Source organism: Hippoglossus stenolepis, chromosome 3 (assembly GCF_022539355.2).
Source record: "Hippoglossus stenolepis isolate QCI-W04-F060 chromosome 3, HSTE1.2, whole genome shotgun sequence".
Taxonomy (NCBI): Eukaryota; Metazoa; Chordata; class Actinopteri; order Pleuronectiformes; family Pleuronectidae; genus Hippoglossus; species Hippoglossus stenolepis.
The window spans coordinates 1,194,267-1,220,098 of NC_061485.1; the positions used below are offsets into that span (position 1 = coordinate 1,194,267).

The 25,832-nt window shown below is 41.9% G+C and overlaps 2 protein-coding genes across 2 annotated transcripts in view; both read left to right on the plus strand.

The window, feature by feature from the left end:
* Nucleotides 1-25,832, plus strand: part of pcbp4 (poly(rC) binding protein 4) — a 336,110-nt gene that overhangs the window by 122,021 nt on the left and 188,257 nt on the right.
* On the plus strand, nucleotides 26-25,832 carry LOC124851049 (butyrophilin-like protein 2). Its single transcript, XM_047339246.1, is given in 10 exon segments — nucleotides 26-168; nucleotides 2,443-2,772; nucleotides 4,111-4,149; nucleotides 4,152-4,388; nucleotides 14,121-14,201; nucleotides 14,204-14,398; nucleotides 16,628-16,906; nucleotides 24,238-24,588; nucleotides 24,836-24,874; nucleotides 25,477-25,832. Coding segments are annotated over 10 exon segments (1,950 nt in total). The 5' UTR covers nucleotides 26-110; the 3' UTR covers nucleotides 25,818-25,832.

Sequence of the window (25,832 nt, forward strand, 5' to 3'; positions counted from 1 at the left end):
GAGAGAGAGAGAGAGAGACAGAGAGAGAGAGAGAGAGAGAGAGAGAGAGACTGAAGCAGTCAGTGACGTCACAGCCACGGTCAATACATCACATCTGGACTCGGACAACGATGAAGCTTCTTCTGCTCGTGAGTTTCCTGAGTCTGTGGAGAAGAAGCGATGGAACCGGTGAAAAGAAAGGGGGGAGGAGAGAGAGAGAGAGAGAGAGAGAGAGAGAGAGAGAGAGAGAGAGAGAGAGAGAGAGAGTCTATCTACAGTTATGATGCCAATTTTGGTTCAATACCATCATTGTGAGGACATTTAGTCTGGTCCTCACTTTCTGACTCACCTTTAAAGGACTGATTGGGGTTAACACTTGGTTTGAGGTTAAGGTTCATGTTAAGGTTTGAGTTAGGGAATGGATTATGCCCATGAGTGTCCTCACTAAGATAGAAATAAAAATGTGTGTGTGTGTGTGTGTGTGTGTGTGTGTGTGTGTGTGTGTGTTTGAGAGAGTGTGCACTTGTTTGCTACACGTGCACGTGCAGGGCGTCGTCTCCATCCTGTTGTCAGTGTGTGGATCACAGTGAAGTAACGAAGTACAAATACTCAGTTCCTGTACTTCAGGAGGTTTGTACTTTTCTCTGTGGCTCAGATGAAAGCAGATAAAGTGTCTTTGATGAAACCAGATTCAACATGTGATGATGTCATCCGGCTCCTCTGCTACATACGTGTTGGTCATGTTCTCCGGGTGAAGTGTTTGAGTCTCAGGGGAAACGTTGTTAGAGCAGAATCCAAATCAGTTGATGTCAATGGTGACAATCAAACAACAGAAGAAACACAACATGTCTCCATTCAGCTCGTGTGATGTCATCAAGTGTCCTCAAGCCCCGACCTTCATCTTCAACTGGGAACCAGTTCATTTACATCGTGTGTTCAGTCTAAATGTGTCTGACATCTTCCTACGAGCTGCGTTCATGGACCTCGGACACAGTCGTGTGGCTACGTCCACTAGCTTCACTACTTCCTGTTGAGGACCTTCAGACCTAAAACACGTTGAAATGACCTGGTTATGAAGGTCGGGCTTGAGGACACTTGATGACATCACACGAGCAGAATGAAGACATGTTGTGTTTCTTCTGTTGTTTTATTACGTCTGAAGAAGACGTCACCTGGGCTGAGACACTGTTTACCCTGAGACTCAAACACCTCCCCCCTCCATCATAGTGCTGAGCAGATAAAGAGGGGATTTTCATTTCTGGGTGAACTATCCCTTTAATTCATTTAATTCTTATTTATTTGAACTCAAGTGTCTGTATCTCTGTTCTTTACCAGAAACTTCTTCTTCTTCTTCTTCTTCTTCTTCTTCTTCTCTTGAATTTCTGATTAATTTTAAAACCTTCTGCCTGAACACGTTTTCTTGTTTCTTGTTCTGAAGAAACCGTTTCCTTCTTCCCACGTTTTAGTTTCTTATTGGTTCAGTAACATCCTGTTGTAGTAACGTGGGCGTCACTGGCACCAGTGAGACGGTAAAGGTTGTGTAACAGGTGGATTTTATCTGCAAGTGACTTCACGTGTTTTCATTTCCACTGAAGAGCTCAAGTGTTTATTCATTCATTTATGTTTCGCCACTAGGGGCAGTAGAACCAACTGAAAACAAGGTGGTCTTCAGGTTTTTGGGAGAATTTGGTCTCAAATGAGCAGAAACCAGAGAGAGACAACAAAACCTCCAACAATAAGTGACAACTGTTGTACTCAGAGTTCAGACTCCAGAGGGGACCTCGGCCTGGAGGCCTGACTGATGGGCGGGAGCTTGTGGCTGTGGGGCTGAATATCGGGATCCAGCACGGTGTCGTTGGAACAGACTGGACCTCGGTTGGCTCAGGAAAAGACTCGAGAACCAGCTGGAACTCGACTGAGAGAGAAAACAAACCTGATTTGATCATTTAGTGTTTGGTGACCTGAGTCTGATGCTTTTCCTGATCACAGACACTGTGTAAAACATCAAGTAGATTTAAACCTGACAGAACCTGAATATCAATTCAAAATGTTGGTCCAGACCCGACTCCTCAGGTACCCACACTGAGGTGGAGACCACCGAGTGAGGGTCCACTGAGCAGCTGAGGTTCTGAGGGAAGCTTCAGGGATCAACGTCTTCAAAACAAACTACTGTTGTCCCCACCAGGGGGCCTCGTTTCCACTCAGCATCAATACACATGAGGGAAAAGGACAAATCCCAGCGTCTGGTCAGAACAGCAGGATTCTGGGATATTGAGTCAGGAAGCAGAAGCAGAGAGATCCGTCCAAACAGAACAATGGTGGAGGAGAAACATGACTCGTCTCTAAACTGCTCATAAACTGCTGTTTGACTGTGGTGAACACGTGTGAATGTGTTTTCTGACTTTCTGTTAAACCTGATCACGTGCATGTGAACTCACTGATGTGCACGTGTGTGTGTTCCAGGTGCAGCCCTCATCAACATGGTGGTGAAAGAAGGGGATGATGCCATTTTACCGTGTTCCATCAGCAGCAGGAACATCACGCAGGATCTCTTCGACTGGAAGAAGGACAAGAAGGAGGTGTTCATGTATGATAAGGGCAAAGTTTACGATGAGGGAGATTACCGTCAGGACGAGCAGTTCAGAGGTCGCGTCTTTCATTTCCCATACGATCTGGAGGTGGGTAACGCCTCCATAGTCATCAGAGCCACCAAGTTGACTGACAGTGGAAACTACACCTGTGATTTTCCACGTGTTCTTCCAAAGAGACGATCGAACATTGAGCTCGTCGTCGGTGAGTTTTTCCATAAAACTGTTCAAAAGATGATTATTTACAGACGCGACTGGTTCAAGTGTCCTCGAGTCAAAAAGGGGCGGAGTCCTCCACCTCTAAAGTCTGTGGCAGAGGTGACCTGAAAATACACTGTCACTCCCACATCAAGCCCCGCCTCCCTCGCCCCCTGCACAGTTTCAAGTGTTTTTCTAAATGATCAGTGGGCGGAGTCAGTCTGGAATCTGCAGGAAGTTACACTTTAGTTATTTGATGATATAAAAACAGGACAAAACGTCACGATTGACAGCTGAGACTGAACCGTGATTGGTCGAGTGTGTGTCTCAGCAGGACCACAAACGCTCCTGCAGTCTGACTCTAAATGACATCATCCACTCAAGATGGCAGCGCTCGTATCGGAGATACTTTGGCTCCATGTTTGACCAGCAGGAGGAAGTGTAGAGGTGGCGTCCATCTTGATTTACAGTCTGAGGCGTTTCCTGACTCTTTGTCCAGAACTGACATGAACCAGTCTCATCTGTAAACGGGTTTAAACTCAACACTGTTTTTATTCTGTTTAGTTTTCCATGTTAAACGTCTGTTTATGAATAAGTTTCCAGAATCACGTGTTTTGTCAGATTGATGACATCACACAGAGACTCTGACATCATCGTGTTCTCTTTCTATCTTTTAGATCCCATCTTAAAAGACCGAAGTGATGAGAACATCTCGGGTGAGTCGGATCCTGATGACGTCACTGACCTTCTGCCCTCACCTGTATGTGCTGTTGGTTTTATTCATGGTACTTTACATGTGTAAAGTACCATTGTTTACAGATATTTATATGTATTAGTTAATGTTAATGAAGCAGCAGGTTTATAACAAACACTTGATTTAACAGTTTTAAGCATATTTTAGTAAAAAACTGTGACATGTGACCAACACTTAGATCAGATCACTACAGTTTATCAGTTTGTGTAACTTCAATAACGCACTGACATTGAAAAAAGTGAACACAAATTTCCACACTTCATTACCTCCAGTCAGTTTACTGTTAAGCAGGTAATGACATGTAGAACGAATTAAGTTTAATTTAGAAGTTCTGTATTAAATTCTACTTTAATCAAGCTTTTAATGTTCAGTCATGTTTATTTCCAAGAAAACGTCTAAAGCCCCACAAAATTCAAGTGTCCTTCGATTTTTAAGGGAGAAATGTGACAAAAAACTGGTCATAAATTGTATTGACCACCAAATATTTGTTTAAAAAATGAAAGTACTTTGACAAATTATGTCCTGTTAGAGCAGGGATCTATATCTGATGCTTAACCTGTGCATTTCTATGTTTTATTCGTTATTCTTTAGGAGCAGCTCCAAAACCGGTCATCGTGATACTTGGGAAACAGGAGACGGAGTTCAGCTGCAGTGTGAGGTTTATGGTGCGTCTCCAAAACCTGATGTTCAGTGGCAGAACAGAGCTGGAGACATTGTTCCTGCTGAAGAACCTCAGGTCTCTGAAAGAGGAGGCAGCTACGACATCATCCTCCAAACGACTGTGACCAAGACCGACCTCTATCGCTGTGTCTCCACACAGGAGGACATCAACCACCAGATATTTACTGAGACATATGTCATCGTCCCTGGTGAGTTTCTTTATATTTCTGCTTTTAATCATCCATCATCTACACCACTCATCTTCTGAGAGTCGCAGGCTGAGGGGGGGGTTCACCTGTCAGTCAAACACAGAGCTTCACAGACAGAGACAAACAAGCATCATTCACACCCACGAGTGATTTAGATCAACCAGTAAAACACAGCCTCATGTCTCTGTGGGAGGAAGGTGGAGGAACCAGAGAAAACCCACTGACACAGGGAGAACAACCTGCTGATCACTTCACAGGTTAGAACCCACAACCTTCCTCCTGTGAGGAGACCGTTCCAAACCGCTGGACCACCGTGCCGTCACTGATACTCTTAGAAAGTTTTAATGTCCATTTATGTTCTAAATGTGAACACATATTGAGACTGAACAGAAACTGAACAGTGACTAAGTTTACGTGGACGATATTCAGACTGTGACCTTATTCAGAAAAAGACAGTATTTATATAACGGTGTTTAAATGAGTTATTATAAAATCATTCATTTTCCTTTTTACATTCTAATGAGCAGAGTCTGATTATGACGTCATCATGTCCGACGTTACTCTGCTAGTTTTAAACACAACCTGAGACAGTTTAACGTACGATGCTACAGTTTTTATCATTTTGGGTGTTTTACTTTTAATCTTGAAAAACTTTTATTTTTCCATCTTGTTTACATTAAAACTCAGGTCATGAGTCACCATCAGTTGGTAACTGTCGTATGTTGATGTCAAAACGCTGTGAAAACTCCAACAGGACGTTACAACGTGATGAAGACGTTACAACGTGATGAAGACGTTACAACGTGATGAAGACGTTACAACGTGATGAAGACGTTATAACGTGATGAAGACGTTACAACGTGATGAAGACGTTATAACGTGATGAAGACGTTACAACGTGATGAAGAGGATCAGAAAACATTGTTTCCATGGCAGCGTCTTATTCAGACTAATGTCTTGTTCTGGTTACATTTAGAATATTGTGTCCATGACGACAGAAAGTGATGAAGACGTGTAAAGTTTAAAACGTCTCAGCCTGAGTCAGATCAGTTGTGAGTCTCTGAGACTGAACTTCATTCATCTCCAGAGAGAAGAGGAAGAAACAACATGTTGATGAACTGTGTGAAACCTGAACTTCTTCAGTCTGTTTTCATTCAGGCTGCAGCTGCAGGTTTGAAACATGAAGGATCTTGTTCATATCTGTAGTAATTGTTGAAGCAGCAGAAGCTGATGAGAGAATCTCTGTGGAATCTGAACGGATGAATTCAAATTCAGAAATCACGACCGTGTCTGTTGTTTCACAGCAAAATAAAAGATGTGTAACATTTTCCTGAACTCAAACCCAGATTCCACGTAGATCTCTGGTGAGTGTTTGTGCTGAAACAGAAGAATTACACCAGGATGGATTATTAACAGAGTCTGAGCCGAGCAGCCGAGCAGGAGGAACGTGAGCAGAAGATCTTCTGCTCACGTCACTGAGCCTGGAGACGTTCATCCCACTGGTGTTTCTATCTGCTCGTCACTTCACATGTGCACGTTTAGTTCTGTGTGAAGGTTGTGACGTCCAGTCTGCTCCACAGGAAGTGACGCTGACGCTGGAGGGACGGTTCCTGTTTGGGTGGTTGCTGTTGTTGGCTTTGCTGTCGGTGGGATTGTTGTCGGTGTTGTCGTATACTTTGTGCAAAAAAAGAAAACTCACTCAGCAGTACCATCTAATTCAGGTAAGTTTAATTCATGTATTAAATCAACATAATGATGACGAGCAGACGACAACACAAACAATTCTTCATCTGATGTTTAGAGTCTTGACAGAAACACAAAGATTTCTATTGGTATTTATCATCGACTGTAAATAAAGACGAACATGACTGTTAAAACTCTATATCGCCCCCTGGTGGCTGATGGCAGTATAGGTCATAATCCCTTTTTTATATCCAGTCATTGATCGTCTTTATATACAGTCACTGATTGTGTAGTTATATACTGTGTGTAGTTGTTTACATTGTGTTGTTGTTTACAGTGTAACTTCCCCAAAGCAACAATGAGACGTTCACACCTGCTTCATGCAGCCGCTGACCAGGTGACACAGGAAACAGGAAGTGAACTTCTCCAAAGCTCCTTTTCATTGGTTCAACAAGTATTTACCTTCGACTCAAACACGAATGAAAAGCATCAGAGTGACGACCACACAACGCTGTGTATTTAAAGATAATGATGTCATCATGACGTCAGTTCCACCACGTGACGACACATGATTGGTTCTTGTAAATAAGCTGTAGGTCTCGTCTCAGATCTTATTGGCTGGAGAAGTTGATGCTTCACTAACTGAAGCTGTGTCTCAATTCAGGGACATTTGAAGAGCGGCTGTGTCACAGCAGAGCGACTGAACTGATTCCAACACGTCCTCCTTTCCCTGAGCAACGACGCCACCACCTGGTGGATCCTTCTCAGGCCAACATATCCCACAATGCATTGCTCTTCAGTGACTGAACTGTTCAAAGTGATAATGGCAGCAGGAGGAGACGAGACCAAAACTTCTGATGTTTACACTTTTCAATGTATCAGGATTCAAGTGAACATCTCCCGGTTCACACGTTAAAAACCAAAGGTCATTAAAACTGTGTCGTCCTGTCCAGCTGCAGCTCTGTTGCTAGGCGACAGCGGTAAGGGCGGGACAAGCTGGGGACACAAATCACAGAAATCCTCCGTAGACCAGACGTCTCATTTCAGTTGGTCCTTCACAAAGGAGACGGCCCTGGAATCAGGACACAGCTTCTATGACGTCATGTTCTGACTTCACAGTGACGTCATGATGACATCATTCCTGCCACATGATCATTAATGACTTTTCAATATATGTATAAAAGCTTCAGGTCGTATCTCTCGTCCTATAGGACGCAGAGATTGTTGAATGATGCATGAAGTCATTTTCTGACCTTTTCTTCAGAAACTGAAATAAAACTGTGACATCAAATCGTGGAAACGTAGTTTGAAGGAGACACAGGATGTTCCTCACTGTTTCATTGATCTCTGCTTGTGGTTCTTCTCTCAGCTGAACTTTGACTCAACCACACGTCACTGAACTCAAACCTGCGGCTCTGCTCTCAATCCATGTGAATATTCTGAAGCTAAAGTGAAAATGTGACTTGTTAGTTTTTATTGGTGAAGGTGCTGAGTCGGGTCCAGTTACAGTCACAACTGCTTCCTGTTGTTCCTGTGATGTTTGAACCGTCGCTGTCTGACACTGACTTTGTCTTCATGTTGTCACCTGATGATTCTGAGGATTTCAGGCTGCTTCATTATTTCTGTTCAACACTTTGAATAAAACATGACAAACATCAAACTGTGTGTTGTGACTGTTTTGGACGTTTCTGTTCAAACTTTGAAGAAACTAAAGTGATTTCAGTGTTTTGGTCGAACTCTCCGATGTTTTATTTTCCAGAATCACTCGGCCTCTACGACTATAACTGTCAATGTTTGTCTCAGAGTAAAAGAGGTTCAAGAAAAACTGCAGTGAAGAAATGAAAATGTTTTTAAATATTGTTTATAATAGTGAATGAGACAGAAGTGACATCTAGTTGTTACGTGAACTATCATCAACCCTGTTTTATTGTCTTTATCAGAGGGAATTAAACTTTGATTCAAATTAGACGTCATGTACAGATATGTGCTGAAGGGCTGATCAATCATTATCAATCAGTCAAACTTTATTGGTACAGACGTTTTCATACAACTTGTCCTTTACAAAATAAAAGCCATATGAACAATGCCTCACCCCACAGAATTAAAGGGGACATAGCATGCAAATTCCACTTTGTTAGTGCTTCTACAGGTTAATGTGGGTATCTGGCTCATGTCTACCAACCCAAAACTCTGGGGAAAAAACCTCGCGTTTTGTTATAGTTCCTCTAAGTCAGAAACGTCATGCTTGAGCGACTCGATTGCGCTTCCTGGGTATTGTGTCGTAACAATACACTGGAAGTCTCCCTACATGGTCTTGGCCCACCCCCCGTCCCGTCCCGTCCCCCCACACTCGTTACTTCCGGGTTTACACCGGAGGCTGCGAGGCAGCGCAGCGCCGTTCCCAAGCACGCAGCCGGGCTGTTCACACGGGACGAGCATTTCTCCGCTGGTCAGCCCGCGATTCACTCACATGTGGCATTTGTCTGGATCGTTGGGACCGGGAGGCTGCAGCAGCTGCTCGGGAGCGACCGCTCGCTCTCCCGTGCGTGAGCTGGAATTTGTGTCAGCGCCACACAGCAGCAGTGTGGAGGACTTCCGCAGTGTTCAGCGCTACTGTAACCCCGAACCCTGACATTCAACGGGTACAACAACAAGCGGAGAAAGCAGAATCGCGGGCTGACCTTATATATACAGTCTATGGGGCTGACCAGCGGAGAAATGCTCCGTCCGTGTGAACAGCCAGGCGGCTGCGTGCTGGAGAACGGCGCTGCGCTGCTCGCAGCGGTCTTCCACACTGCCAGCTGTGTGGAAGACTTCCGCAGTGTTCAGCTCTACTGTATGCCGGGTTACAGTAGTTCCGCCGGGTTACAGTAGTTCCGCCGGGTTCAAGTTTCGCCGGGTTTACACGGACGCGCGGAAGCGCAGCGCAGCGCCGCTTTGCCAGCGCGCAGCCGCCTGGCTGTTCACACGGGACGTGCATTTCTCCGCTGGTCAGCCCCATAGACTGTATATATAAGGTCAGCCCGCGATTCTGCTTTCTCCGCTTGTTGTTGTACCCGTTGAATGTCCGGGTTCGGGGTAAATGATGGTCTTCATAGCCCCCTCTCTTTCTCTCTCTGTCTGTCTGCTTGTGTGCTTGTAGTGGGGGCAGAGGGGGACATTTAATTATGTGATTGGGAAAATTAAAACTCCAGGACAACAAGGGGAATACAAAGTATGGGATGCATATTTGATAATTTATATCATATAAAATATGTAATTTATATCGTTTAAAATCATGAGGGGGAGGGGGAGCTGGCTCATTAGCATTTAAAGGAACAGGCACTCAAAACAGGTCACTCTGTGGAGGGCTGTTTTATACAGGGTGAAAAGGGTGCTGTTTGAAATGATCCTTGTGGTATTTTGACCAAAGTATGTTACAGACATTTCATTAAGACCCCAAGGAACCATATCAACTTGTGGTAAAATGGGCATGCTATGTCCCCTTTAAACTAGTAACAGGAAGTGAGTTGTAAATCTGCTGTTTTAAAGAATCATCAAAGGCAAGTGGGAAATATAAAATAATAAAATACTAAGAATATAATGAGGAAAACATTAACAATAAAATATTAAAGAAAAGATGAGAAACAGATTATGTTGACAAAATACAAAGAAATGAGAAAATGATTGACTAACAAATCCTGAGGAAATAAATAAAATACTGAGAAGAATATAAAATACAAAGATACGATTAGATTAGAAAATACTAAAGATAAAAGTATAAATAGAAGAAAAAGATGATATACTTATTGTAAGTCACTTTGGATAAAAGCTTCAGCTAAATGAAATGTAATAATATAATCAGATAAATATAAAATACGAAGAAAAAGGATAAAATAATAAAATACAAATAAAATGCGGAAAAATACTATGATGAAGATTAAATAATAAAACACGAAGAAGAAGATGGATATAAAATACTTCAAAACGATGAAGGTAAAAATAAGAAAGTAAAAGAAGTAAAAATAATAATAAACAGTCGAATATTTAAGTGAAAATAATTCTCAGAAAGTAAATCAGTGTGTTCATGATTAAATAAATCACTAGAATAAAAGTATATAACAGTGTAATATGTATAAATAAATGAATGTTATTATATATAATATGTTTGATTGTATCTGATTGATTTATTTGATTATATAAAGGTATATATATATGTATATAAAGCTATATGTATATAAAGGTTTATTAAGGTGCTGAGTTTGTCATGAGTCATAGTTCCCAGGCTTTTATTGTGAAGGGCTGTGACGTCATGCTGCAGCTGCGGAAGTGATAGAGAAGTGAGAGAGTTTGAGATGAGAGACAGAGAGAGAGAGAGACAGAGAGAGAGAGAGAGGGAGAGAGAGAGAGAGAGAGAGAGAAAGACAGACAGACAGACAGACAGACAGACAGACAGACAGAGAGAGAGAGAGAGAGACAGAGAGAGAGAGAGAGCAGCGGCTGAAGCAGTCAGTGACGTCACAGCCACGGTCAACACATCACATCTGGACTCGGACAACGATGAAGCTTCTTCTGCTCGTGAGTTTCCTGAGTCTGTGGAGAAGAAGCGATGGAACCGGTGAGAAAAGAAACAGAGAGAGAGAGAGAGAGAGAGTGAGAGTGTGTGTGTGTGTGTGTGTGTGTGTGTGTGTGTGTGTCTATCTACAGTTATGAGGCCAATTTTGGTTCAATACCATCATTGTGAGGACATTTAGTCTGGTCCTCACTTTCTGACTCACCTTTAAAGGACTGATTGGGGTTAACACTTGGTTTGAGGTTAAGGTTCATGTTAATGTTTGAGTTGGGAATGGATTATGCCAACGAGTGTCCTCACTAAGATAGAAATAAAAATGTGTGTGGGTGTGTTTGAGAGAGTGTGCACTTGTTCTCCTACACGTGCACGTGCAGGGCGTCGTCTCCATCCTGTTGTCAGTGTGTGGATCACAGTGAAGTAACGAAGTACAAATACTCAGTTCCTGTACTTCAGGAGGTTTGTACTTTTCTCTGTGGCTCAGATGAAAGCAGATAAAGTGTCTTTGATGAAACCAGATTCAACATGTGATGATGTCATCCGGCTCCTGCTACATACGTGTTGGTCATGTTCTCCCGGGAGACTTTGTTAGAGCAGAATCCAAATCAGTTGAAGTCAATGGTGACAATCAAACAACAGAAGAAACACAACATGTCTCCATTCTGCTCGTGTGATGTCATCAAGTGTCCTCAAGCCCCGACCTTCATCTTCAACTGGGAACCAGTTCATTTACACCGTGTTTTCAGTCTAAATGTGTCTGACATCTTCCTACGAGCTGCGTTCATGGACCTCGGACACACGTCGTGTGGCTACGTCCACTAGCTTCACTACTTCCTGTTGAGGACCTTCAGACCTAAAACACATTGAAATGACCTGGTTATGAAGGTCGGGCTTGAGGACACTTGATGACATCACACGAGCAGAATGGAGACATGTTGTGTTTCTTCTGTTGTTTTATTACGTCTGAAGAAGACGTCACCTGGGCTGAGACACTGTTTACCCCTGAGACTCAAACACCTCACCCCTCCATCATAGTGCTGAGCAGATAAAGAGGATTTTCATTTCTGGGTGAACTATCCCTTTAATTCATTTAATTCTTATTTATTTTAACTCAAGTGTCTGTATCTCTGTTCTTTACCAGAAACTTCTTCTTCTTCTTCTTCTTCTCTTGAATTTCTGATTAAATTTAAAACCTTCTGCCTGAACACGTTTTTCTTGTTTCTTGTTCTGAAGAAACCGTTTCCTTCTTCCCACGTTTTAGTTTCTTATTGGTTCAGTAACATCCTGTTGTAGTAACGTGGGCGTCACTGGCACCAGTGAGACGGTAAAAGTTGTGTAACAGGTGGATTTTATCTACAAGTGACTTCACGTGGTTTCATTTCCACTGAAGAGCTCAAGTGTTTATTCATTCATTTATGTTTCGCCACTAGGGGGCAGTAGAACAAACTGAAAACAAGGTGGTCTTCAGGTTTTTGGAGAATTTGGTCTCAAATGAGCAGAAACCAGAGAGAGACACAAATAAAACCTCCAACAATAAGTGACAACTGTTGTACTCAGAGTTCAGACTCCAGAGGGGACCTCGGCCTGGAGGCCTGACTGATGGGCGGGAGCTTGTGGCTGTGGGGCTGAATATCGGGATCCAGCACGGTGGCGTTGGAACAGACTGGACCTCGGTTGGCTCAGGAAAAGACTCGAGAACCAGCTGGACCTCGACTGAGAGAGAAAACAAACCTGATTTGATCATTTAGTGTTTGGTGACCTGAGTCTGAAGCTTTTCCTGATCACAGACACTGTGTAAAACATCAAGTAGATTTAAACCTGACAGAACCTGAATATCAATTCAAAATGTTGGTCCAGACCCGACTCCTCAGGTACCCACACTGAGGTGGAGACCACCGAGTGAGGGTCCACTGAGCAGCTGAGGTTCTGAGGGAAGCTTCAGGGATCAACGTCTTCAAAACAAACTACTGTTGTCCCCACCAGGGGGCCTCGTTTCCACTCAGCATCAATACACATGAGGGAAAAGGACAAATCCCAGCGTCTGGTCAGAACAGCAGGATTCTGGGATATTGAGTCAGGAAGCAGAAGCAGAGAGATCCGTCCAAACAGAACAATGGTGGAGGAGAAACATGACTCGTCTCTAAACTGCTCATAAACTGCTGTTTGACTGTGGTGAACACGTGTGAATGTGTTTTCTGACTTTCTGTTAAACCTGATCACGTGCATGTGAACTCACTGATGTGCACGTGTGTGTGTTCCAGGTGCAGCCCTCATCAACATGGTGGTGAAAGAAGGGAATGATGCCATTTTACCGTGTTCCATGAGCAGCAGGAACATCAGGCAGGATCTCTTCGACTGGAAGAAGGACAAGAAGGACAAGAAGGACAAAGACCAGGAGGTGTTCATGTATGATAAGGGCAAAGTTTACGATGAGGGAGATTACCGTCAGGACGAGCAGTTCAGAGGTCGCGTCTTTCATTTCCCAGAACATCTGGAGGTGGGTAACGCCTCCATAGTCATCAGAGCCACCAAGTTGACTGACAGTGGAAACTACACCTGTGATTTTCCACGTCTTCTTCCAAAGAGACGATCGAACATTGAGCTCGTCGTCGGTGAGTTTTTCCATAAAACTGTTCAAAAGATGATTTACAGTCTGAGGCGTTTCCTGACTCTTTGTCCAGAACTGACACGAACCAGTCTCATCTGTAAACGGGTTTAAACTCAACACTGTTTTTATTCTGTTTAGTTTTCCATGTTAAACGTCTGTTTATGAATAAGTTTCCAGAATCACGTGTTTTGTCAGATTGATGACATCACACAGAGACTCTGACATCATCGTGTTCTCTTTTTATCTTTTAGATCCCATCTTAAAAGACCGAAGTGATGAGAACATCTCGGGTGAGTCGGATCCGCAGGTTCAGCAGAGATCACAGGAGGAAACATCACGTGACAAGAACATGAACCGTGTTGTTTGTCATATCTGCTTCACTGATACAGAAATAAAACAGGATCCACACATTTCACCAGATGAGACCAGAGGAATTTCACCAGATGTAAAGATCAGTTTTTAATTCTGACGGATCAATAAACAATGTCTCACTGATATAATCATGGTTCATTGAAGAATTTATATTTTTATATTTGTCACACTGTTTTCATGTAACAACAATTAACACATTTATTGATTAGTTCATAAGTTTATTTTTGTGGCTTCACACAATGTAAGAGTCAATGTTTAAGTCACAACTATCATTTTTATGATAGATAAATTATTCCTGACACAAACTGGAAGAATTTAATATCTTAACTTTAATCCAACAAGTCACTGAACTATAATTGTTTCAAAATATATTTTTCAAACTGATTCTAAAATTTCTTTGACCCCACATGAAGACAGATTATCAACAGAATCAGATGCAGCAGATCAACTGACATGTTTGATGTTTGTCAATCAGCCTGAACGTGGAACTGAAGATGTATTGTTTATTCTGTGTTCACAGGAGCAGCTCAAGAGCCATCTGTCACCATACTCAATGAAACTAAAGACTGGGCTCTGCTGCGTTGTGTCGTTCGAGGTGCGTTTCAAAACCTGATGTTCAGTGGCTGAACAGAGCTGGAGACATTGTTCCTGCTGAAGAACCTCAGGTCTCTGAAAGAGGAGGCAGCTACGACATCATCCTCCAAACGACTGTGACCAAGACCGACCACTATCGCTGTGTCTCCACACAGGAGGACATCAACCACCAGACTCATGCTGAGATCTTTGTGCTGATGAACGGTCAGTTGTATTTTAATCTCCAGATCATTGTTCTTTGGAGTTTCTACATGTTTTCATGTTGAATAGAAAGTTTCAGTGGCTCAAAGTTTGATGAAAACTCCTGAACAGGTTGAAAACGTTTGAAACTGAAGGTTTTATTCCCACTGAGGCTCTTTGACTCCTTCATAGTTCTACAGAGATGAGAGGAGGGATGATGAGGTCACTGAGGTCACTGAGGTCACACACACACAGTCAGTGAGTTCAGGCTCCTCCAGCTGCAGCTCACATCTGTACAGGTGATAAACTGTGTGTTTGTGCTGAATCAACACAAACTGTAAAAACACTGATGGTCACATTCACAGGAATAAATGAGCTTCAGTCTGAATTCACCTTTTAGGAGCAGGGACGTCCTGAATCCTTGTCTCTGGACTGTGGAGATGGACGATACGAGCTGGACATGATCCACAGTTACACTCTGATTGTTCACTCGCTGCTTTTTGTCCTCGTGTTTCAGAGAAAGTGTTTGAGCACAGAACCTGAGCTCATTGACGAGTGGAGCTGAACACAAAGCTTTCAGTCCTGAAACACACATGTGAGCTGTGTCTCCTGAAGTCGCACCTTTCCTCAACACTGACAATCACCAGACTCTTTATGAAACATCTGCAAACACCATGTTTGATTCTGAGAGGCTGATCACATGAAACACTTGAACGTCACAGATTCTTCAACAGTCAAACTCTGTCTCATAAAGAAGTGAATGTAGATTCTCAGCTGTTTCCTCCATCTCTTCTTCACGGACATGTACAGACTGAAGTTCAGCTCTGACTCTGAGCCTCTTCATCCACAGTCTGTGACTCTTTCAGTCCAGAGGACGACTCTCTGAAGACCAGAGGCCTGTAGTGTTGGTCCACTGCCTCCACTGGGAATCCTCTGGTTCACATCAGTCCTGCAGCTGGAGCAGCAGCTGGTTGAAAGTGACACTTGGTTTAACCAGTTAGAACTGAACTGGTTCCTGTTAACAGAGAGCTTTATAAATAAAGTTTATTATAGAGGAGATTTCTGCATCACTGGATTCAAAACGGGTGAAGCCACAGAATCAGTTGTTAGAAATGAAAATCTTTAGTAATAGAAAAGTAATAAATATCCTTTAGATGAAAGAAAACTCTCCAGTTGAAGAAGAAAGAGTTTCTCATTGTGTCATCATGAGACCCAGTGTTCACTTTATTAGGAACACCTGCACATTCTGCTGCAGTTCAACTCAACAGCTCCGTCATCAGTTCTACAAAGTTTCTAAAGTTCAGCTTCTGTTGTCAGACATGTTTAAATTCAGTGATGTGATTATTACTGAGGTCCCAGTTAAATGTGGTGTTGTACTGACGACATTACACTAAGAACCGTCTCTTTAATTTAACCTCCTGCTTATAAACACGAGGGATCAGAATATTAGGAACAGCTCTGAACATGACACAGTCCAGTTCAACACCATCACTGCCTCTGACCTCAGGGATCGAACATGTGACTGAATTTAAAACCTGTGACTGTAAAGAAACTGAACATTACAGGATGTAGTGATGTGTTCAGGTTGTACAGGTGTACCTAATAAAGTGACTCAGTTAAAGTCTGATAACAAACTGAAACAATATAGAATATATGAGAGGAATAGAAAATGTTTATATCTTAAAATAAGGTTTCATGTGATTTAGTTAATAATAATAATGATAATTGTTGCAGCAGAAAGAAGGTGTTGACTGTGTCTGTGCTTCTGTCACGATGAGTCACTTCACTGTTGTAAACCTTCACAGAACGTTGTGTTTGGGATGTGACTCATGATGTTCTGTCAGAGCAGAGATCTGATGTTTTATTCTCTGCTTTTATTTCTCTCTCTGTTTTCTCTCCTCTTCAACACTCTGTCTCCCACATTAACAGAGAACATGTGAACAAGAAGATGTCTATAGCACCACCAAATTCAAGTGTCCTTCACCTTCTAAAGGAGAAATGTGACAGAAAACAGGTCATAAATAGTTTTGACCTCAAGTATATCGACAAATCCTGTCCTGTCAGAGCAGGGATCTATAACTGCTGCTTAATCTGTGCATTCCTCTGTTTGTATCTCTTCCTTTGTGTTTTCTCTCCTCTTCAACACTCTGTCTCCCACATTAACAAACACAACAGCTGAGCAGAAAGATCCTGGTATTTATTAGATGTTTAACTCTGTGAATGTTCTTTATTAGTTTTTCTTTATGTTCACAGGAGCAGCTCCAGAGCCGAACATCAAGATACTTGGTGAAACAAAGGAAGGAGTTCAGCTGCAGTGTTCTGTTCGAGGTGCGTCTCCAAAACCTGATGTTCAGTGGCAGAACAGAGCTGGAGACATTGTTCCTGCTGAAGAACCTCAGGTCTCTGAAAGAGGAGGCAGCTACGACATCATCCTCCAAACGACTGTGACCAAGACCGACCACTATCGCTGTGTCTCCACACAGGAGGACATCAACCACCAGACTCATGCTGAGATCTTTGTGCTGATGAACGGTCAGTTGTATTTTAATCTCCAGATCATTGTTCTTTGGAGTTTCTACATGTTTTCATGAGTCGCAGGCTGGAGGGGGTTCACCTGTCAGTCAAACACAGAGCTTCACAGACAGAGACAAACAAGCATCATTCACACCCACGAGTGATTTAGATCAACCAGTAAAACACAGCCTCATGTCTCTGTGGGAGGAAGGTGGAGGAACCAGAGAAAACCCACTGACACAGGGAACAACCTGCTGATCACTTCACAGGTTAGAACCCACAACCTTCCTCCTGTGAGGAGACCGTTCCAAACCGCTGGACCACCGTGCCGTCACTGATACTCTTAGAAAGTTTTAATGTCCATTTATGTTCTAAATGTGAACACATATTGAGACTGAACAGAAACTGAACAGTGACTAAGTTTACATGGACGATATTCAGACTGTGACCTGATTCAGAAAAAGACAGTATTTATATAACGATGTTTAAATGAGTTGTTTATAAAATCATTCATTTTCCTTTTTACATTCTAATGAGCAGAGTCTGATTATGACGTCATCATGTCCGACGTTACTCTGCTAGTTTTAAACACAACCTGAGACAGTTTAACGTCTGATGCTGCAGTTTTTATCATTTTGGGTGTTTTACTTTTAATCTTGAAAAACCTTTTATTTTTCCATCTTGTTTACATTAAAACTCAGGTCATGAGTCACCATCAGTTGGTAACTGTCGTATGTTGATGTCAAAACGCTGTGAAAACTCCAACAGGACGTTACAACGTGATGAAGACGTTACAGCGTGATGAAGACGTTATAGCGTGATGAAGACGTTATAGCTTGATGAAGGCGTTACAGCGTGATGAAGGCGTTATAGCGTGATGAAGGCGTTACAGCGTGATGAAGGCGTTATCGCGTGAAGACGTTACAGCGTGATGAAGGCGTTATAGCGTGATGAAGGCGTTACAACGTGATGAAGACGTTATAACGTGATGAAGACGTTACAACGTGATGAAGACGTTACAACGTGATGAAGACGTTATAACGTGATGAAGACGTTACAACGTGATGAAGACGTTACAACGTGATGAAGACGTTACAACGTGATGAAGACGTTATAACGTGATGAAGACGTTACAACGTGATGAAGACGTTATAACGTGATGAAGACGTTACAACGTGATGAAGACGTTACAACGCGATGAAGGCGTTACAGCGTGATGGCGTTATAACGTGATGAAGGCGTTACAAGCGTGATGAAGACTTTATAGCGTGATGAAGACGTTATAGCGTGATGAAGGCGTTATAGCGTGATGAAGGCGTTACAACGTGATTAAGGCGTTATAACGTGATGAAGACGTTACAACGTGATGAAGACGTTAACATGTCTAATAATGTGACTAAAGTCTGAATACTCCTCGTCTTCATTTGGTTTTTGCTTGTTCTAAATTTGACCTTATTGTGATGAAGAGGATCAGAAAACATTGTTTCCATGGCAGCGTCTTATTCAGACTAATGTCTTGTTCTGGTTACATTTAGAATATTGTGTCCATGACAACAGAAAGTGATGAAGACGTGTAAAGTTTAAAACGTCTCAGCCTGAGTCAGATCAGTTGTGAGTCTCTGAGACTGAACTTCATTCATCTCCAGAGAGAAGAGGAAGAAACAACATGTTGATGAACTGTGTGAAACCTGAACTTCTTCAGTCTGTTTTCATTCAGGCTGCAGCTGCAGGTTTGAAACATGAAGGATCTTGTTCATATCTGTAGTAATTGTTGAAGCAGCAGAAGCTGATGAGAGAATCTCTGTGGAATCTGAACGGATGAATTCAAATTCAGAAATCACGACCGTGTCTGTTGTTTCACAGCAAAATAAAAGATGTGTAACATTTTCCTGAACTCAAACCCAGATTCCACGTAGATCTCTGGTGAGTGTTTGTGCTGAAACAGAAGAATTACACCAGGATGGATTATTAACAGAGTCTGAGCCGAGCAGCCGAGCAGGAGGAACGTGAGCAGAAGATCTTCTGCTCACGTCACTGAGCCTGGAGACGTTCATCCCACTGGTGTTTCTATCTGCTCGTCACTTCACATGTGCACGTTTAGTTCTGTGTGAAGGTTGTGACGTCCAGTCTGCTCCACAGGAAGTGACGCTGACTTCTGTCCTCTCTTTCAGACGCTGGAGGGACGGTTCCTGTTTGGGTTTTTGCTGTTGCTGTTGCGGTTTTTATTCTTCTTGTCGGTGTTGTTGTTTACTTTAAGTGTAAATAGAAATCTTCCACTGCAGAACCACCTGAAGAAAGTAAGTTTATTTAACTTATTAAATCAATTCAATGATGATGAGCAGACGACAACACAAACAATTCTTCATCTGATGTTTAGAGTCTTGACAGAGACACAAAGATTTCTGTTGGTATTTATCATCGACTGTAAATAAAGACGAACATGACTGTTAAAAATCTATATCCCCTCGTTGGTGATGGCAGTATAGGTCATAATCCCTTTTTTATATCCAGTCATTGATCGTCTTTATATACAGTCACTGATTGTGTAGTTATATACTGTGTGTAGTTGTATACTGTGTGTAGTTGTTTACATTGTGTTGTTGTTTACAGTGTAACTTTCCCAAAGCAACAATGAGACGTTCACACCTGCTTCATGCAGCCGCTGACCAGGTGACACAGGAAACAGGAAGTGAACTTCTCCAAAGCTCCTTTTCATTGGTTCAACAAGTATTTACCTTCGACTCAAACACGAATGAAAAGCATCAGAGTGACGACTACACACAACGCTGTGTATTTAAAGATAATGATGTCATCATGACGTCAGTTCCACCACGTGACGACACATGATTGGTTCTTGTAAATAAGCTGTAGGTCTCGTCTCAGATCTTATTGGCTGTTGAAGTTGATGCCAACATATCCCACAATGCATTGCTCTTCAGTGACTGAACTGTTCAAAGTGATAATGGCAGCAGGAGGAGACGAGACCAAAACTTCGATGTTTACACTTTTCAATGTATCAGGATTCAAGTGAACATCTCCCGGTTCACACGTTAAAACCAAAGGTCATTAAAACTGTGTCGTCCTGTCCAGCTGCAGCTCTGTTGCTAGGCGACAGCGGTAAGAGCGGGACAAGCTGGGGACACAAATCACAGAAATCCTCCGTAGACCAGACGTCTCATTTCAGTTGGTCCTTCACAAAGGAGACGGCCCTGGAATCAGGACACAGCTTCTATGACGTCATGTTCTGACTTCACAGTGACGTCATGATGACATCATTCCTGCCACATGATCATTAATAACTTTTCAATATATATATAAAAGCTTCAGGTCGTATCTCGTCTACAGGACGCAGAGATTGTTGAATGATGCATGAAGTCATTTTCTGACCTTTTTTTCAGAAACTGAAATAAAACTGTGACATCAAATCGTGGAAACGTAGTTTGAAGGAGACACAGGATGTTCCTCACTGTTTCATTGATCTCTGCTTGTGGTTCTTCTCTCAGCTGAACTTTGACTCAACCACACGTCACTGAACTCAAACCTGCGGCTCTGCTCTCAATCCATGTGAATATTCTGAAGCTAAAGTGAAAATGTGACTTGTTAGTTTTTATTGGTGAAGGTGCTGAGTCGGGTCCAGTTACAGTCACAACTGCTTCCTGTTGTTCCTGTGATGTTTGAACCGTCGCTGTCTCAGCCTGACTTTGTCTTCATGTTGTCACCTGATGATTCTGAGGATTTCAGGCTGCTTCATTATTTCTGTTCAACGCTTTGAATAAAACATGACAAACATCAAACTGTGTGTTGTGACTGTTTTGGACGTTTCTGTTCAAACTTTGAAGAAACTAAAGTGATTTCAGTGTTTTGGTCGAACTCTCCGATGTTTTATTTTCCAGAATCACTCGGCCTCTACGACTATAACTGTCAATGTTTGTCTCAGAGTAAAAGAGGTTCAAGAAAAACTGCAGTGAAGAAATGAAAATGTTTTTAAATATTGTTTATAATAGTGAATGAGACAGAAGTGACATCTAGTTGTTACGTGAACTATCATCAACCCTGTTTTATTGTCTTTATCAGAGGGAATTAAACTTTGATTCAAATTAGACGTCATGTACAGATATGTGCTGAAGGGCTGATCAATCATTATCAATCAGTCAAACTTTATTGGTACAGACGTTTTCATACAACTTGTCCTTTACAAAATAAAAGCCATATGAACAACGCCTCACCCCACAGAATTAAACTAGTAACAGGAAGTGAGTTGTAAATCTGCTGTTTTAAAGAATCATCAAAGGCAAGTGGGAAATATAAAATACTAAGAATATAATGAGGAAAACATTAACAATAAAATATTAAAGAAAAGATGAGAAACAGATTATGTTGACAAAATACAAAGAAATGAGAAAATGATTGACTAACAAATCCTGAGGAAATAAATAATAAAATACTGAGAAGAATATAAAATACAAAGATACGATTAGATTAGAAAATACTAAAGATAAAAGTATAAATAGAAGAAAAGATGATATACTTATTGTAAGTCACTTTGATAAAAGCTTCAGCTCAATGAAATGTAATAATATACGAAGAAAATCAGATAAATATAAAATACAAATAAAATGCGGAAAATACTATGATGAAGATTAAATAATAAAACACGAAGAAGAAGATGGTTATAAAATACTTCAAAACAATGAAGGTAAAAATAAGAAAGTAAAAGAAGTAAAAATAATAATAAACAGAATATTTAAGTGAAAATAATTCTCAGAAAGTAAATCAGTGTGTTCATGATTAAATAAATCACTAGAATAAAAGTATATAACAGTGTAATATGTATAAATAAATGAATGTTATGATATATAATTGTTTGATTATATCTGATTGATTTATTTGATTATATAAAGGTTATATATATGTATATAAAGCTATATGTATATAAAGGTTTATTAAGGTGCTGAGTTTGTCATGAGTCATAGTTCCCAGGCTTTTATTGTGAAGGGCTGTGACGTCATGCTGCAGCTGGGAAGTGATAGAGAAGTGAGAGAGTTTGAGATGAGAGACAGAGAGAGAGAGAGAGAGAGAGAGAGAGACAGAGAGAGACAGAGACAGAGAGAGAGAGAGAGACAGAGAGAGAGAGTGTGTGTGTGTGTGTGTGTGTGTGTGTGTGTGTGTGTGTGTGTGTGTCTATCTACAGTTATGATGCCAATTTTGGTTCAATACCATCATTGTGAGGACATTTAGTCTGGTCCTCTCTTTCTGACTCACCTTTAAAGGACTGATTGGGGTGAACACTTGGTTTGAGGTTAAGGTTCATGTTAATGTTTGAGTTAGGGAATGGATTATGCCAACGAGTGTCCTCACTAAGATAGAAATAAAAATGTGTGTGTGGGTGTGTGTTTGTGGGTGTGTTTGAGAGAGTGTGCACTTGCACTTGTTCTGCTACACGTGCAGTGCAGGGCGTCGTCTCCATCCTGTGTCAGTGTGTGGATCACAGTGAAGTAACGAAGTACAAATACTCAGTTCCTGTACTTCAGGAGGTTTGTACTTTTCTCTGTGGCTCAGATGAAAGCAGATAAAGTGTCTTTGATGAAACCAGATTCAACATGTGATGATGTCATCCGGCTCCTCTGCTACATACGTGTTGGTCATGTTCTCCCGGGGTGAAGTGTTTGAGTCAGGGAAACTTTGTTAGAGCAGAATCCAAATCAGTTGAAGTCAATGGTGACAATCAAACAACAGAAGAAACACAACATGTCTCCATTCTGCTCGTGTGATGTCATCAAGTGTCCTCAAGCCCCGACCTTCATCTTCAACTGGGAACCAGTTCATTTACACCGTGTGTTCAGTCTAAATGTGTCTGACATCTTCCTACGAGCTGCGTTCATGGACCTCGGACACACGTCGTGTGGCTACGTCCACTAGCTTCACTACTTCCTGTTGAGGACCTTCAGACCTAAAACACGTTGAAATGACCTGGTTATGAAGGTCGGGCTTGAGGACACTTGATGACATCACACGAGCAGAATGGAGACATGTTGTGTTTCTTCTGTTGTTTTATTACGTCTGAAGAAGACGTCACCTGGGCTGAGACACTGTTTACCCCTGAGACTCAAACACCTCACCCCCATCATAGTGCTGAGCAGATAAAGAGGGATTTTCATTTCTGGGTGAACTATCCCTTTAATTCATTTAATTCTTATTTATTTGAACTCAAGAGTCTGTATCTCTGTTCTTTACCAGAAACTTCTTCTTCTTCTTCTTCTCTTGAATTTCTGATTAATTTTAAAACCTTCTGCCTGAACACGTTTTTCTTGTTTCTTGTTCTGAAGAAACCGTTTCCTTCTTCCCACGTTTTAGTTTCTTATTGGTTCAGTAACAACCTGTTGTAGTAACGTGGGCGTCACTGGCACCAGTGAGACGGTAAAAGTTGTGTAACAGGTGGATTTTATCTACAAGTGACTTCACGTGGTTTCATTTCCACTGAAGAGCTCAAGTGTTTATTCATTCATTTATGTTTCGCCACTAGGGGCAGTAGAACCAACTGAAAACAAGGTGGTCTTCAGGTTTTTGGGAGAATTTGGTCTCAAATGAGCAGAAACCAGAGAGAGACACAAATAAAACCTCCAACAATAAGTGACAACTGTTGTACTCAGAGTTCAGACTCCAGAGGGGACCTCGGCCTGGAGGCCTGACTGATGGGCGGGAGCTTGTGGCTGTGGGGCTGAATATCGGGGATCCAGCACGGTGGCGTTGGAACAGACTGGACCTCGGTTGGCTCAGGAAAAGACTCGAGAACCAGCTGGAACTCGACTGAGAGAGAAAACAAACCTGATTTGATCATTTAGTGTTTGGTGACCTGAGTCTGATGCTTTTCCTGATCACAGACACTGTGTAAAACATCAAGTAGATTTAAACCTGACAGAACCTGAATATCAATTCAAAATGTTGGTCCAGACCCGACTCCTCAGGTGCCCACACTGAGGTGGAGACCACGAGTGAGGGTCCACTGAGCAGCTGAGGTTCTGAGGAAGCTTCAGGGTCAACGTCTTCAAAACAAACTACTGTTGTCCCCACCAGGGGCCTCGTTTCCACTCAGCATCAATACACATGAGGGAAAAGGACAAATCCCAGTCTGGTCAGAACAGCAGGATTCTGGGATATTGAGTCAGGAAGCAGAAGCAGAGAGATCCGTCCAAACAGAACAATGGTGGAGGAGAAACATGACTCGTCTCTAAACTGCTCATAAACTGCTGTTTGACTGTGGTGAACACGTGTGAATGTGTTTTCTGACTTTCTGTTAAACCTGATCACGTGCATGTGAACTCACTGATGTGCACGTGTGTGTGTTCCAGGTGCAGCCCTCATCAACATGGTGGTGAAAGAAGGGAATGATGCCATTTTACCGTGTTCCATCAGCAGCAGGGACATCACGCAGGAGCTCTTCGACTGGAAGAAGGACAAGAAGGACAAGAAGGACAAAGACCAGGAGGTGTTCATGTATGATAAGGGCAAAGTTTACGATGAGGGAGATTACCGTCAGGACGAGCAGTTCAGAGGTCGCGTCTTTCATTTCCCAGAACATCTGGAGGTGGGTAACGCCTCCATAGTCATCAGAGCCACCAAGTTGACTGACAGTGGAAACTACACCTGTGATTTTCCACGTCTTCTTCCAAAGAGACGATCGAACATTGAGCTCGTCGTCGGTGAGTTTTTCCATAAAACTGTTCAAAAGATGATTTACAGTCTGAGGCGTTTCCTGACTCTTTGTCCAGAACTGACACGAACCAGTCTCATCTGTAAACGGGTTTAAACTCAACACTGTTTTTATTCTGTTTAGTTTTCCATGTTAAACGTCTGTTTATGAATAAGTTTCCAGAATCACGTGTTTTGTCAGATTGATGACATCACACAGAGACTCTGACATCATCGTGTTCTCTTTTTATCTTTTAGATCCCATCTTAAAAGACCGAAGTGATGAGAACATCTCGGGTGAGTCGGATCCGCAGGTTCAGCAGAGATCACAGGAGGAAACATCACGTGACAAGAACATGAACCGTGTTGTTTGTCATATCTGCTTCACTGATACAGAAATAAAACAGGATCCACACATTTCACCAGATGAGACCAGAGGAATTTCACCAAATGTAAAGATCAGTTTTTAATTCTGACGGATCAATAAATAATGTCTCACTGATATAATCATGGTTCATTGAAGAATTTATATTTTTATATTTGTCACACTGTTTTCATGTAACAACAATTAACACATTTAATGATTAGTTCATAAGTTTATTTTTGTGGCTTCACACAATGTAAGAGTCAATGTTTAAGTCACAACTATCATTTTTATGATAGATAAATTATTCCTGACACAAACTGGAAGAATTTAATATCTTAACTTTAATCCAACAAGTCACTGAACTATAATTGTTTCAAAATATATTTTTCAAACTGATTCTAAAATGTCTTTGACCCCACATGAAGACAGATTATCAACAGAATCAGATGCAGCAGATCAACTGACATGTTTGATGTTTGTCAATCAGCCTGAACGTGGAACTGATGATTTATTGTTTATTCTGTGTTCACAGGAGCAGCTCCAAAACCATCTGTCACAATACTCGATGAAACTCAGACCTGGGCTCTGCTGAGTTGTGAGGTTCATGGTGCGTCTCCAAAACCTGATGTTCAGTGGCAGAACAGAGCTGGAGACATTGTTCCTGCTGAAGAACCTCAGGTCTCTGAAAGAGGAGGCAGCTACGACATCATCCTCCAAACGACTGTGACCAAGACCGACCTCTATCGCTGTGTCTCCACACAGGAGGAGATCAACCACCAGACTCATGCTGAGATCTTTGTGCTGATGAACGGTCAGTTGTATTTTAATCTCCAGATCATTGTTCTTTGGAGTTTCTACATGTTTTCATGTTGAATAGAAAGTTTCAGT